Raw genomic sequence first — 14,792 nt, 5'->3', positions numbered from 1 at the left:
CTAATAAAAGTATTTTCATCTACAGTATTAATTTTTATGTAGTAAAATTCCGTTGTTATATGTAATTGCGCCTAGAAATTTATAAAAAAAAGACAATTTGAACAATTTCAAATAAAAATATTTATGATTTATGTCCATGTGTTTATTGTATTTTTTTTATTTTCTTTTTTATTTACAACCTAGCATAAGTATAGTAATATTAATGGACAGTAATTAAAGTCGTTCGAAGAGAACAAAGATTCCTCATAAATGGGTACTTGTTAAGGGCTACATGAGATTAAATAATTTCATCTAATTGAACTATAACAGGGGGGGAAAAAACATCGCGTACTTTCATATGGGAATGTACAAGTTTCTTCGAACGACCATCGGCAGTAGAGATGTGTATATTACACGCAGAAAAATTCATTGTGATACAGTAAATTTTATCCCCAAGTTTATCTGAGAGAACGACAATCAGTGCGAAATTATTTTACTAAATAAAAACCATATAGACGTTTAATACATAGAAATCAATGTGTCTATACAACTTAACGATAGTCACTCTCATATTCAGATTCCCTGGTTTGTAAAGGCACTTCTTTCTACTTATTCCTTACTTTGGAGTAAAACTTACAGCCTCAATTTATTAAATTGAATTTACAAGAAATATTTGAAGTAATCGTACCAAGGTCCCATCATTCAAGAGATTGTGTGATAGTTTTTTTTTTTAATTTTGTATCAACCTCAGATATTAATAAATTTATCCGATTTATTTAATTGATAATGTAAATAAACATTACAAAGAAGGTTTTAACATGTAAAAGAATAATCTATCACCGCTAATTATGAACGTACTAGATTCATCCAGTGCCCTTGGATCACTCCGCAAACAGTAATTACATATAAATTTAATATATTATTTTTCATTTAATGTTTCTTGTTTTGTTTCGGTTTTGTTATTAAAATATTATATTTTACAAATAGTGAAAATTATAATTATAGTATATGAGGCAATACGATTTCTGTACATTACTAAGCAAATAAAAACCTTCAGAAAATGAAAAACAAAATGTCATTGACTAGACCAAAAGAGAATGGGTATGTTATACATTTACGAAATGACTTTCGACTATGTATATTCAGAATTACTTCCTTTTCAATATTCGATCATTTGTTAATTTTAATTAAAATCATGAGTCATTCAAATTCATTTTTACATTAAAACTTTTGAATTCATAAAAAATTGATTTAGTGGCTAGAGCAATGATTAAAGTATTAGCTATAATGTCAATCATTCTAATCGCAATTATATTCTTTGCAACAAATACTGTACAAAAACGTACAATTAGCATAGTAACGCATATATGACGGTTACTAATAACTATTTTCATTTTGGAGTGGTTTTTTTAGTGTGTGTTACCGTTGTTCGGTATTGTATCCAAAACCAACTTTCTTCTATGGTATTCAGTACTTGCACTTTCACTTGCCATTGATTTTCGACGCAAAGGCGTTGTACTTTCAGAAACATGAACTATCGAGTTTGTACTTTTACGCCGCGTAGGTATATCACTGATTTGTCTTTGTCCTATTTCATTTTGATTAGACACTCCATTAGACATCGAGACCATTGTTGAGGTTTTACTGCTAATAGTATTTGTTACACAAACTGTAGAAGCAGTTTTATTTGTACTGCTTTGTATAGATGTAAATGTCCCAGAATTTTTATTAATAGAGCTTTGAATCGCATTACTATGATTTACAGTCTTGTTCGATGATGTTGTTATCATGCTGGCATGTTTACTAACATTATTGTGGATAGACACCGTTGTTTTTACACTTTGTGAATTCGGCGAACCAAGCGGCAAAGAAGTTTTTCGTCTTGCGTTGGAACTTGTCCCATCGATATTAAAGTTTACTTTAGTACCTGTACTAATTTGCTTATTAGTATCCGAAGACGCGTGACAACCTGAATTAATCCATTTCTCGACTTGAGCTTCGTGAGATTTTTGTAAAACTTTTCGAATATCACTGTCCTCCCCTCCTTCTTTCATAATCTCTTGTAATTTTTGAATTGTTTGATATAAAATTACTGGACTGATCAGACCAAAGTCGAACAAACTGCACATATGCAAAACAAAATTACGATATAAATTTTTCATGAGCAATTCCTTTCCTTTAGTCTCTAGAAACATCTGACAAGCCAGCGGTATTTGACAGTCTCCTACATAGCCATATTTCATGACATGTAGATTCCACATTTTCATTAATTCCTTTTCTCCTTCGTTCACATCTGTGAAATCGTCAATCATCATCATCGTTTTTGTTTGCAACCACTTTGGATCGTTCTCGCCCTCGGAATCTATATCCATTTCTTTTGGATATATGGGTAAACACGTGACAGTATGGTGATACAACCTACAAGAATTTTCATTAAATATACTGCATTGTATAACAACGGATGGCATTTGCATTTCATAACTGAACATTGTACCTATTGTGTCCTGTAATGTAAGGTCTTTGGCTTTCGAACTCATTTTCATCAAGTTCCAGAAACTCGGAGAGGCTTGGTTTAGTCCTTTTTGGCCGGCATACCAAAATATTTGTCACACTTGTGCGCCTTGTTGGGCCTGTCCTTGAGAAAGCTACGCTAGAAGGTTGTGAAATCAATTCATGGGGACTACCTGCGTATGAACCATCATAGCATTCGTTTATTGCTACATCTATACGAGCACCTTGTGGAATCGGCTATTGAAATAAATGTTATTTATATTATGATATTCGAATGTTACAAAAATATGATATTTGAAACAAGTACTTACCACATACGTGAATGTAAATCGCGAATGACATAATTTCAAGTGCTTTAAAAGAGAATAAAGTTTGCCGCAGTCTAAAGAGCACCAAGGACAATGTAAATCCTCGCAGGCTTCCGTTTGTTGACGACTATTATTATTATATAGAAATTGATAAACTATTTGCTGTGTACCCATTGAGGTGTCTGTCTTTTCGTTAGCTGTTGTCATTCTTGAAGAATTAAGTGGACTAGCTGTTGGCAGTGTACTATTATGATTACTATTATGATTATTATTATTATTGTTATTGTTGTTGTTGTTATTATGATGATTATTATTATTGGTACTACTATTATTGTTATTTGTGGAAGAACGTTCTAGACCAGCTGAAATTATCAAACGAAATATTAATTTTATGCTCTTTATGTTATTAAATTTATACGAAACGTAGAAAGCTTACTGTTTCCAGATCGATTTTCTTTGTTATCGCCGCTTGGTACTGGATGTATCGGAGCTGGTCTATCTACCAAACCATTACTCGGTTCAGTTGTCCAATTAAGTCTAAATTTTAATGTCGGTCCTTTGCTGAATACTTCAAAAGGACCGCATTCTTTGATGTCAGGTACAGACTCCCAAGAGCTGTGTTTCTTTGGGCTAGATCGAACATTGGTTTGTACTTCCTGTAAACCTAATTCATAATCTCCGTCTGTTAATAAACATCGATTATGTTTATCGTACACTATGAGTTCAGAACCATACAATTTTACTTCTTCCCCTCCAGTTTTAATTGAACCAGTGGAGGATTTACGACGCTTCTGAGCTGGTTCTGAAAACAAAACAAATTAATGTTATTATCGTACAATTTAAAAATTATTTTTTAACAAAAGTCATTTACCAACCATCTAAATCACAGTTATGTATAAGGCAGCCAGTATTGGATGTACAATAAACTCTAAGTAAAAGCATGTAAGTCTTTGCTACGTGGCCATTGTTTAAGCTGAAGGACTCGTTAGGTATGGATATAGTAGGTGCTTTTGGCGGAGGTTGATTTTCACAGGGATTAATTGGAACTTCGCTCGTACCAACAGAAACCTGTAACAGAAACAATTAAATATTTATATACACTCAGGAATTAATTTGATCTATTTTATTTCTGATTAATCAAAAAAGGAATTCAGAAAATTATACTTACCTGCATAATTGGCGAACTCACATCCTTTCGTTTCTTATGACAAATTTTCAATAATAATGTTTCTACTTTTACAGGATCCTGTGGTGCTTCAGCTGTAATATCATTACCATGATTATTTAAAAAAATTACATTGATTAAATTAATTCTTAACTATATAAATTAATATAAAACTTATTTCTTTTATGTAAATTTACCTTTTTTATCATAAAAACCTAGAAAAGTAAGAGTCATATATCCACGGACACCTGGATTCTCCGCTTGATTATTTTTTGACATTAACTTTTCCAATATCATGTCAATTTTAAATCCCCGTCGAGATTTATGGCTTCTAGACATACGTTGCTTCATGTAAGTTAAATTTCTATATAGAAATATTGGCTAAAAAGAATATGGTATATTTTTACATAATTGAGTATGTATTCATTAATATACACGTGCAAAAATATAACGGGCGCGAAACATAATAAAACAAATATGGTTTTTGTAACTAAAATATAAAATAAATTTTTATACCTACCGTTTTTATGTATCAAAGACAAATATAAAAAGTTTTAAAACATACTTTTACGATCTTTGTTATGATTCATTATATTACACAAACGTACACAAACACACTACTGTAGCTCATAACATGTTTTCTATGACAACACAAGAAAAGTTCACTTGATTGTTGACAGAAAGATGTATATCAAATACATATCCATTCACCATATTTATATGTACTTATTGTTTTACTTTTATCTATTATGCATTTTTTATTTTCTATTATTATTGAATATTAAAATATTCAGTTAACACTTTGAGGACAAAACTGAACTATAAATAATTAATAATTTAAATAAAACTCAGGTCAGAAATTAGTTTGTTTTTTACTCACTGAAATTTGGTTTCTTGTACGTAGAAATCGATAAATTTGGGTTGGTTCTGAAAAATGATAGAAACACATTATGAGACAAAAATTAAAAAAAATAAAATTTTTGAATACTAACTTTGAAAATATAGGTACCAAAATTACATTATATAAGAGTGGAAATATAGTTTAATAAAATTTCCCTAGATGGCACAAAGGTTGATGTCATTCTCAAAAGTGAAAGAATGCATGAAGAAGCTTAAAAGGGAGAGTTTGAGATAGCCAAAAACGATCTTTTCCACGGTTTAAAAGAGAAATGATGATTTGGTTATTCTCGTTTTTTTTATGAGACACCTGCAAGCTTTTGTTACGCATAAAAGCAGGATAAACCTCTCTGATCTCTTTTTTATTTAACACAATATGAACAAAATATTTTTAGGCTACAGTTGGATAACAAAAAATTGAATATAACTTGTGATTCAAATTTTAATAACAAATTTATGAATAGCATAAAAACTTGACACTAGAAACCATGCAAAATTTTATCATAAAAATATCATTAATGAAACGAAAATTTAGCAATATCAACATAGGTGTGTGTATCAAGATAACATTTTAAACATTACAAAGTATGTCATACTTTTATATCACTTTTTGTAGTATGAGACTATTAGTTTAAAAATGTTTTATATCTCAACAAAAATTTGTAAGCATAGTTGCAAATAAATTTAAACTACTTTTTAATTAAAAACAACTAAAATTAATATGAATTTTTCAAACAGATAGTACATTTGGTCCTGGCAAAAGAATGACAGGTGTCCCATGCGGATTAAAGCAAAGGAGGGAACGAAAAGGAACCGACGCGCGCTTCGGCGCTCGGTACGTTTTCAACAAATGGGGTTATGTACGATCACTTTCAACATTTACAGCAAACAACCACGAAAGAAGGAGATCGTTGACTACTCAGACTTTGAGATCCTAAATGTTAATAATTTTCAGGTCACGGCAGTATATATAAAAGAGAAACGATAATTGTAGGTTCTTACTTTCGAAGGCCTGTAGGAATAGCTCATGATCTGCTTGTATTTGATCCATCCGAGGACCCTTCTGGCCATCTAATTCTTTCTCCCGCTTTTTCGGCGGCATTTTCGCGCGATTCGTTGTCGAATATTCCACGGAAACTCACTTTCGTCACGTGAAAATACAATGACAACACCCGCCCCGCGCGAAATCTGCGGCGCTTAGCCTGTAACTAAAGCGCACTCTTATATCGTTATTGGTAACTAAAACGGACTAATTTTTCATTATCGGGATATATCGGCGGCAAATGTAAATAATATATTTGCCGTTGCATATACACATAAATATATTATTTAGTCACTGCTTAAATTTCATTCAGACTAGTTAATACTACATGTAATCGAAAATATATTAAGTAATTGCCGTAAAGAATTTTTATTGAATGATAGTATATTTTTATAAATGCAACGCATTATTAACTTCTCTAAAAGAAAAAGAATTGTCGCATGCATTATAAAAAAAATGCATATATTTAAAATAAATAATTATTAAATTTAGAAATGTTGCATACATTTTAGATTAATTTAAGAGAAGTGCATATATGTTTCTGCATTCTTTCAGCATTTTCGATAGTTGTACTTTGTTACAAAACAACAAAATACTCACAAACTAAACAAGAAATACATTTTTTATATAAACAAATAGACCGTCATCTGGTCAGACTCTCATTGGTCCATCATTTCGACACGCCAGGGATGTACATATGTAGGTCGAACATATGGTAGATCGAGAAATGGAAAGACGCGTCAAATAATTGTAAAATTGATGATAAAACTATCGTTAAAAGATTGTTTAAAAGTTAAAGTCCTTAAAAGGAACTAAAAATAATGACTATTTATATATGCGTATAAACAATACTTGTAAAAGTTTTGTTGTTTCTATTCAAGATACAATCATCTGATAATTATGTTTTTACCACTGATCTCTATACTTACGCATATAGAGATCTGTGGCAACAGTACACAACAGCAACAGGTGAAATAGATCAGGGTATTTAAAGTAACTACATCAATATTATCATTTATTACGTAAAACTGATGTCCTACGTAATTATTTCAACATTTCTTCTTGCTTTATCTTCTTCGTTATGCTTTTTATTAATTTTTAAAGAAACAAAACAGAGGTCCATACAACACCCGTTTTCGTTCAAACAAAGCACTTCACTGACACCGTTTTTGACGTGCATGCGCGAAAAAACCGGCCTGTTTGCAACGACAACACAAACCTGGCCCGTGTGCAGAAACGACGCGTTAATGAGCTACACGTTTTCGATAACATATTTACGTTTATGTAGAAATATTGAAAAGAAACAGTAAATTGAAAAAAATTAAATTATTACATACATTAATGCAAATGAACTGCATCTTATGATTTTTTATTATAGTATGAAATAAAACAATCTTAACATTCAATGCAATTTAAATTATAACCTTTGTCTAATTTAGTTTGCGATAAGATGCACCGTAACATACTTCGCACACTAAATATCCAATTTGTACAAAAACGATTTTTCAAGAGGGATCAAGTAAGAGTTAGATTTGCACCTAGTCCAACTGGTATGTAACATTATTATTAATCTGTATAATTTCATATAAAATAATATAAACACAAAAATATGTATAGTGTTTTATTTTTTTTATTTTATTGCTGTAACATATATATATTAAATATTAATTTCTTTTAAAGCGAACAGCATTATTCATACATAATATAAAATATTACAGGTTTAATGCACTTAGGAGGTTTACGAACTGCATTATATAATTATTTATTTGCTCGTGCGAATAACGGTACATTTATCTTACGAATTGAAGATACCGATCAGACCAGATGTGTACCTGAAGCAATAGAAAAAATACAGAATGATTTATTATGGTCTGGAATTATATCCGACGAAGATCCAATAAGAGGTGGGCCCAGTGGGCCGTATATACAATCAAAAAGACTTGAGATATATAAGTATGATAAACTCTCCTTATTTAAATTTACATAATCCTGGAATTTTTAAGTACAAAGATCTTTTCTTATTAAGACAATAAATTTCTAGATTTAAAATTAATATCATAATGCATTAAAGAGAGTCTGAATTTAAATTTATATTAAATTACAGAGAACAAGTACTTAAACTTTTAAGTAATCAATCTGCGTATTACTGTTTCTGCACAGAAAGCAGAATGCAGTTATTGCGAAGAGAAGCTTTGAAGTGTAGACATGTCCCTAAATATGATAACAGATGTCGGCATTTAAGTAAAGATGAAGTGAAAGAGAAGCTGGATAAAAATCATCCGTATTGCATTAGATTTAAGGTAACATGAAAGTAGTATCAAACGGTATTATCTTGATTAATTAAATTCTAGAGAGATTTTTTTATCTTATAGTTATCTTCTGTACCAGAACATGTAGATGATATCATATATGGCAAAATAGTTCACGATATTGCGCAAACTGAAGGAGATCCAGTTATCATTAAAGCAGATGGTTATCCAACCTATCATTTTGCAAATGTTGTTGACGATCATTTAATGGAAATATCCCACGTTTTACGAGGAATTGAATGGCAGATATCTACACCTAAGCACATAATGATGTATAAGTACGGGCATTTAAAGTTGCTATTAATAGTATTAAACATAGAACAATAATAATATGGGGGTCATTCAATGTGGAATAATGTTTTAAATTTTGCTCGAATATATTATATATATTTATAATATATTTCGATAAATTATAACTGTTGAATTAACAATCAAATAAGAATGAACTTTCGGACGCTTTCGAATGTAAGTATATAAACAGAAGTAATTTACATTATTACAGAGCATTTAATTGGACACCACCTGTATATGGGCATTTACCTTTAATATTAAATTCCAATGGTACAAAATTATCAAAGAGGCAAAATGATGTACAAATTGAGTCACTCAGAAAAGACGGCATTTTTCCATTAGCAGTTTTAAATTATATTATACATGCTGGTGGTGGATTTGATAACAAAGGAGGGGCTGAATATATTCAAAGTTACGAAGAATTGATCAAACAAGTAAATGTTCTTCAATTTTAAGGTTTTATTGTAATAAACCAACGATTTAAATTAATTATATTACATTGTTTTAACATATTGTACTTATATTGTTTTAGTTTGATGTTTCGAAAATAAAAGTGAATTCTAATAAACTTTTACCTGAAAAATTATTACAATTTAATAAATTGGAAATATCCAAACTGATAGCAAATGACAAAAATAAGAAATTTTTAGTTGAAAGAATTAGAAGACTAGTCATAGAGGCATTTCCAGACAGGTATGTATTTTTTTTTTTAATATATTTATAGAAACGTTTGTTACTTAAAGTTTTCATGATATTCTAACTATTGCTTTAGGAAAAATAATGCAGGTTTACAATTGGATGAACATCATATAATGACAGTACTAAAATGGGGACAAGATAGAATATATAAATTAAGCGATCTAGTGACTCCAAATTTTGCATTTTTATGGGTTATACCGTCTTCACCAGTAAACGTTACAGAATCGGGATGTTTAGGTATGATTGACATTTATAAAATGCTTTCGTATACATAATTAAAATCATTGTTTTCCACTATAGATGTGCTTAAAATAATAAATATGAAATTAAGCGAAACTGACAGTCAAAATTATAATAAGACGTCAATTAATAGTTACCTTAAAGAATTAGCTAACGAACATAAGATTCCAATTGCGACGCTAATGACTCTATTACGTGGTATTCTTAGCGGTTTAAAGGTAAATATGAAATTTCAGAGTTGCACTTTAGAGATTTAACATCATTTTATATAATATATATTGTTATATTTTAGGAAGGTCCACCTGTAGGTGAGATGATGGAGATTTTAGGGAAAGATACTACATTATTAAGAATAAACCGTTTTATTTCTTAAGGCTAATCCTGTGATCAAATACATTTGTAAGTTTATAATTTATATTAAATTTTTAAATTAAGTATATTAAGCATATATTTAATATATTTAATAAATAAAATAAATTCGATATATGTAATTTTAACTACACAATAACGTATAAAGTTTAGACATCTAGTCACTTTTTTAATTATATATAAAGTATTTATCTTGTATAAATTGATAATAAATTATTGAGCCGATTACTTTTATATATAATAATCATATACAGGGTAACAAATTGTATTTTCAAAACTATTAAATTTAAGAATGTTTTTTATTCTTAATATTGCGTGTGTGTATATTGAATACAATGTATATACTTTTATATGTATAAATTGTTTAGGATATCTCAAAAGTGCACTATTGTATTTCAGGGGTGAATCTACACACTAAAATAAATAAAAACATGTAATATGTAAATATGTCTTACATATTTTCATTTTCAACTTATGGATTATTAAAGAAAATGTTTCTACTACCCGTCTCGTGTTTTTTTCAGAAACCTATAAACGAGCAAATCAAGTAGAACACTCCGTTTGAATACGTATGATTTATAAATGAACTTAAAAATATATCATTGGATAAGAATAAAAATAAAAAGGTCCAAGTAGAAATTGAATAAATCGTTCCGAAAACAATTTGCTGCTTGTTCGAATAAAATTTTGAGACTTTTCAATTAAAACCTTTAATCACATGCTTAAAATCATAATTTAAAACTACATATAACGAGTATGTTGACATTTAAATGCAGTATTCACTCAAAATATGAATATAGAGTACACAAGTTTCACTACGTTTGTGAAGTAAATTTGTATGTAAGTTATATAAATATAATAACTATTACTACATTGTTAACACCACGTTAAATTGTTGTAAATAGTAACAATATAATATAGTATATCATTATACAGAGTGTCGTCATTTATCACAGCTTAAGTACTTTATAAACTTAAAATAAGAGTGATATTCAAATATAATAATTAATTTGAACCCATTTTTCTGCTATTATTTCTTATACAGTTTTCATAACATTCTTCATCTATTTTCTGTCTATTCTTTAATTTTTTAACTTTAACTCAAATATACTTTAACATTTCATATTATGGAAAAACATAATGTGTTATCTTTTAGTTCGGACAATGATATCAGAAATAGAATCAGATTAAGTATAGCGAAATAGTTAGCAAAAAATATACTGTTTGTCTGCACGAAGCTGGTCAACGAGTATTTACATCTCCACTATGGTTTACATACATGTTTATGCTATTGGAAAATTGTAAACTAAAGTGTGGATGTAAACACTCGTCAGCCTTCTTCTGGCGGCCAGATAGTATTTATTTCTGCATTTATAGTTTACCATTATTTCATATTTTCATATCAATTCTATTATAACTTACAAATATTTATTATGTATATATAATATGTATTAATATAGTTTATTAAAATATTCCACAATAGTCGAGTGTTGAACATAGAGATTACAATATTTAATTTGTTGTATTAATATTTTTCATTTTTTAAATATTTCATTTAGTAAAGAATGTTTTTCATAATACTACACTAAATTATTTAATTATTACATATTAAGTAAGTAAGGAACAGCAAAGCTCCTTAAAAAAAGGAACGAAAATGGAGTTTATTTAGTGTGATAGTATTTTTTTCCATAATTTAAACAGTTGTGATTTTAGAATTAAAATTATTTATTTTTTTAGAATAGGATTATATTACGACTCGCTTGATTTAAATATTTTCTTCATTCATACATTTTTGAATATTTAAAGTTTAATAATAATAAGAGTAATGTTATGTAATGTAGTTATTATTTAATATTAACGCCATTATTTCCATATGCACACCCTGCATACATCTTTAATACCTTGTTTTTGTTTATAAAAACAAAATATGATGGATACTGTATCAGAAATTTGATATACAAAACTTGTATGTTGTGTATAAACACCCTGTATGCTTTGTAAAATTCATTTTTAGTTTATCATTCATGGATATATTAGTAACTTATTTGATTTGATTTTATATTTAACATTAATTAACAAAAAATTAAATTTAGAGAAATTACATTAGTAATATACCTTACAAAACAATGGAGTAAGAGACTCTACTTCTCAAAAGTTACTGTTTGAGATTACAAGAAGTTCTAACACCTTCTAAAAGGTATAACACTGATATGTATCTCTCTACAAGTAGAACACTTATAAAATATTATTGATTATGTGAAAAGTAAATTAATTTGAAAGAGACTATTATCAATAATTTCTTTTTTCTACCAATTTCAAATTCCTAAAGTATTCTGTGATATTGGATGTTACTTGTTTAAAGATTTTGTGTCATTGTCTCATTTTCCTTAAATGCAATTATAAAAACTTGAAATTCTCAAGTATCTAATGAGTCTCAAAATGTTGCTGAACTTCTTACTCATTCACTGTTTATCTAGTTTAACTACCAGTCTTAAAGGAATACCTATATGTACATATACATTTGAAGTTTTACTACGAATTACAAATATAAGAGAGAGCTTACTTTAAGAGAAAAGTTAAAAATTAGGAAACTTTCTATAGAACTAACTACAGGAATGAACGAAAAATTTGATCAATGTAACAAAATTATTAAAATAATTAATGGAGAATTTAAATTCTTGGTCCTTTATATTCCACTCAAAAGACACAGATTTAAATTACTAATCAGCAAAGTATATACTGTAATATTTTCGTCTATTATATTTATAACGGAATACGATTTATAATACACCGCGAGTAAAAATTAATCACCCTTGAAACTTGATCAATTAAAAATTTATTTGTTAAAAATACATTGAATCAAGTTCAAAAATATATATTATATATATATATGTAATGAATGTCTCTTTAAAAATCATAATTTACATATAGTTGAATATAATGTGCATAGCATGCAACAGTATTATTTTCAAGACACTCATTAAGAACTCAATTATAATGTGTATGGATATGACTAATTACTAAATTCTTCATGCATCAAACTATGATTCTATTAGAGACATTTATTAAAATGTTTAATATATTATTGAATACTTTGATGATTGTTATACATTTTAATAAAATGTGTATCATGCATTATGTACTTTTCCATGAACTTAATAAATGTTGTTACAATATGTTCCGAGTTATTAATAATTTACCAAATACTTCATATGTTAATATTAAATAACTAACACTGTAGACTGTATTTAATATAATCATTTTGTTTTTATTTTATTATAATATTCATATTTATCATGATAATATAAGAAATATGAACAGAGAAGAAATATGACAACTACCTCAATCTACATAAGAATAGTATCAATCTATTATGAAACTTTTTGTATTTCTATATTTGTTATCTTCGAATATTAATTAAAAATAAATTATATTTAATACTTTCTATAAATAGGTGATACAGTGTTTAGTATTGAATAATAATATAAAAGAATAGAAGTTAAGTAATACTGATAAGAAGATTTGATAAATAGGAACAAAAATTTATATCTTTAAATAAGAACATTTTGTAATTCAAATGCGTATAAGTTTAAAACATAATATATATATACACACACATATATATTGTTTATAAAAAAATGTTTTATACCGCAAAACAATGGAAGGATCTCATACTATTTTGAATTTTTCTTCAGTATAATAAACTTGACAATTGATGTCTTTTAAAAAATATTTTTTTTTACTTTTATGTACTTTAAAAATATTTGTTATCGCTTAAAACATGCATCATAATGGTCATATGGTTTATTCTTCCTGAACATTCTCAAAGATATGAGATGTACAAATATGAAATTACAACTGAATATTTAACATTATGTAATACTGTTACAATATTATTACTTGAATACAACATATAATTTTTGGTATAGTCTTAAATAAATATCACATGCAAATTATTTTTATGATTCACTGTTGCTTACAATATTAAATGTACAATGTGGAATGCAGAATACAATTTTGAAGATAGTATATTATAATATAATGCCTGTTAAGTAAGTACTATCCACATATTCAAGATTAGAAAATCTAAGATAGGCACTTTTGTCCTTGTGGGTTTATATTGGAATGCAAATCTGTATATATCAAAGAATCGATTAACTTTTTTGTGGTATGATTGAGCATCCAGTAACATTTAAAAAGACAAGGTATAACAAATGAAGCACTACATCAAATTGTATAGTTATGAACAGTTTCAAGATTACATTATCGACATTTTATCCTAAAGTTTATATTACAAACAAAGAAAAATTTATGACATCGAGACAGTTTAACTGTTCTCTTTTTACTCTTTAGATTACCACATTGAAACATACAATATTTTTTTTTCTTTCCTTTTGCTAGAAAGTGCACCAGAGTTACTTAAAGAATTTTGTCTTTCATTTAGACCAATAGTATATTAACATATTGATTCATTTTATGTATTGCTCATTAAAAATTTGCTACTTATAAAAGAAATCTGTAACGTGGAACAATTAATATGTACAATTTTATGTTTTAATTTAGAACTTAAAGATACATGCTATGATCTAAGGCTACACAAAATTATAAGTTATTGTATAATGTGCGCAACTATTTTAAGTTATTGATCTCTTTCTTAATAATATTGTTAAATGCTTAGCATCCTATTTACTACTACTGTACATAGATATCCATTTTAAGTCATCCATTTTAAGTCACTATGCCTCTACGAAATCTTTAAAACGTATTTACTCAACACGGTGCGCTTTCTAGGTCAAAATTCGATTTCACACAAACTACCTCTTCTAGTTACTAAAGGCTACAACCATTCTCTCCCCACCAAACATGTGTAAGATATAAAACCCTTAGAAATCAGTTTACAGGATTTCTGTTCCTCGCTAACGTCTAGACGTAACGTCTTTTCGTCGAGTTGTCGCTTGTAACTGAGGGTTGTACATAGAACG

At 28.2% G+C, this 14,792-nt stretch overlaps 2 protein-coding genes and 1 long non-coding RNA gene across 5 annotated transcripts; 2 read left to right on the top strand and 1 right to left on the bottom strand.

Moving 5' to 3' along the window:
• Positions 1-991: 991 nt before the first annotated feature.
• On the bottom strand, positions 992-6,083 carry LOC122403421 (polycomb protein suz12-B). The gene is made up of 9 exons (XM_043406939.1): positions 5,863-6,083; positions 4,844-4,890; positions 4,161-4,344; positions 3,967-4,058; positions 3,674-3,866; positions 3,235-3,600; positions 2,802-3,160; positions 2,474-2,727; positions 992-2,397 (listed from the first exon to the last, which is right to left on the bottom strand). The coding sequence occupies exons 1-9, from the start codon at positions 5,960-5,962 to the stop codon at positions 1,389-1,391; spliced, it is 2,604 nt and encodes an 867-aa protein (XP_043262874.1). The 5' UTR covers positions 5,963-6,083; the 3' UTR covers positions 992-1,388.
• On the top strand, positions 5,134-5,947 carry LOC122403488. Its single transcript, XR_006259626.1, has 3 exons — positions 5,134-5,445; positions 5,599-5,720; positions 5,816-5,947. It is a non-coding gene; the product is annotated as an uncharacterized LOC122403488 (long non-coding RNA).
• LOC122403434 (probable glutamate--tRNA ligase, mitochondrial) lies at positions 6,012-10,354 on the top strand. 3 transcript variants are annotated; one of them, XM_043406969.1, is made up of 11 exons: positions 6,012-6,095; positions 7,342-7,452; positions 7,621-7,855; positions 8,007-8,202; positions 8,275-8,489; positions 8,714-8,936; positions 9,035-9,195; positions 9,275-9,438; positions 9,502-9,659; positions 9,734-9,840; positions 10,210-10,354. In XM_043406969.1, exons 2-10 carry the CDS (start codon positions 7,353-7,355, stop codon positions 9,812-9,814), a joined length of 1,533 nt encoding a protein of 510 aa, XP_043262904.1. In that variant the 5' UTR covers positions 6,012-6,095; positions 7,342-7,352; the 3' UTR covers positions 9,815-9,840; positions 10,210-10,354. The 3 variants fall into 3 exon arrangements, with proteins under 3 accessions (XP_043262904.1, XP_043262896.1, XP_043262909.1); XM_043406961.1 differs by lacking the exon at positions 6,012-6,095 and having other exon boundaries at positions 7,140-7,452; XM_043406974.1 differs by lacking the exons at positions 6,012-6,095; positions 7,342-7,452 and having other exon boundaries at positions 7,637-7,806.
• The last annotated feature ends 4,438 nt before the right edge of the window (positions 10,355-14,792 follow it).

Source organism: Colletes gigas, unplaced genomic scaffold (genome assembly GCF_013123115.1).
Source record: "Colletes gigas isolate AHSC1104 unplaced genomic scaffold, ASM1312311v1 Colletes_gigas_Sc00002, whole genome shotgun sequence".
Lineage (NCBI taxonomy): Eukaryota > Metazoa > Arthropoda > Insecta > Hymenoptera > Colletidae > Colletes > Colletes gigas.
This window is presented reverse-complemented; position numbering and strand designations above follow the sequence as displayed.

Coding starts and splice junctions, on each gene's coding strand:
- LOC122403434 (XM_043406969.1), top strand. CDS start 7,353: ATGCACCGTAACATACTTCGCACACTAAATATCCAATTTGTACAAAAA. Junction 8,203..8,274: donor CGTATTGCATTAGATTTAAG/GTAACATGAAAG, acceptor TTTATCTTATAG/TTATCTTCTGTACCAGAACA. Junction 8,937..9,034: donor ACGAAGAATTGATCAAACAA/GTAAATGTTCTT, acceptor ATATTGTTTTAG/TTTGATGTTTCGAAAATAAA.
- LOC122403421 (XM_043406939.1), bottom strand. CDS start 5,962: ATGCCGCCGAAAAAGCGGGAGAAAGAATTAGATGGCCAGAAGGGTCCT. Junction 3,161..3,234: donor AGAAAATCGATCTGGAAACA/GTAAGCTTTCTA, acceptor TGATAATTTCAG/CTGGTCTAGAACGTTCTTCC. Junction 2,728..2,801: donor GATTTACATTCACGTATGTG/GTAAGTACTTGT, acceptor TTATTTCAATAG/CCGATTCCACAAGGTGCTCG.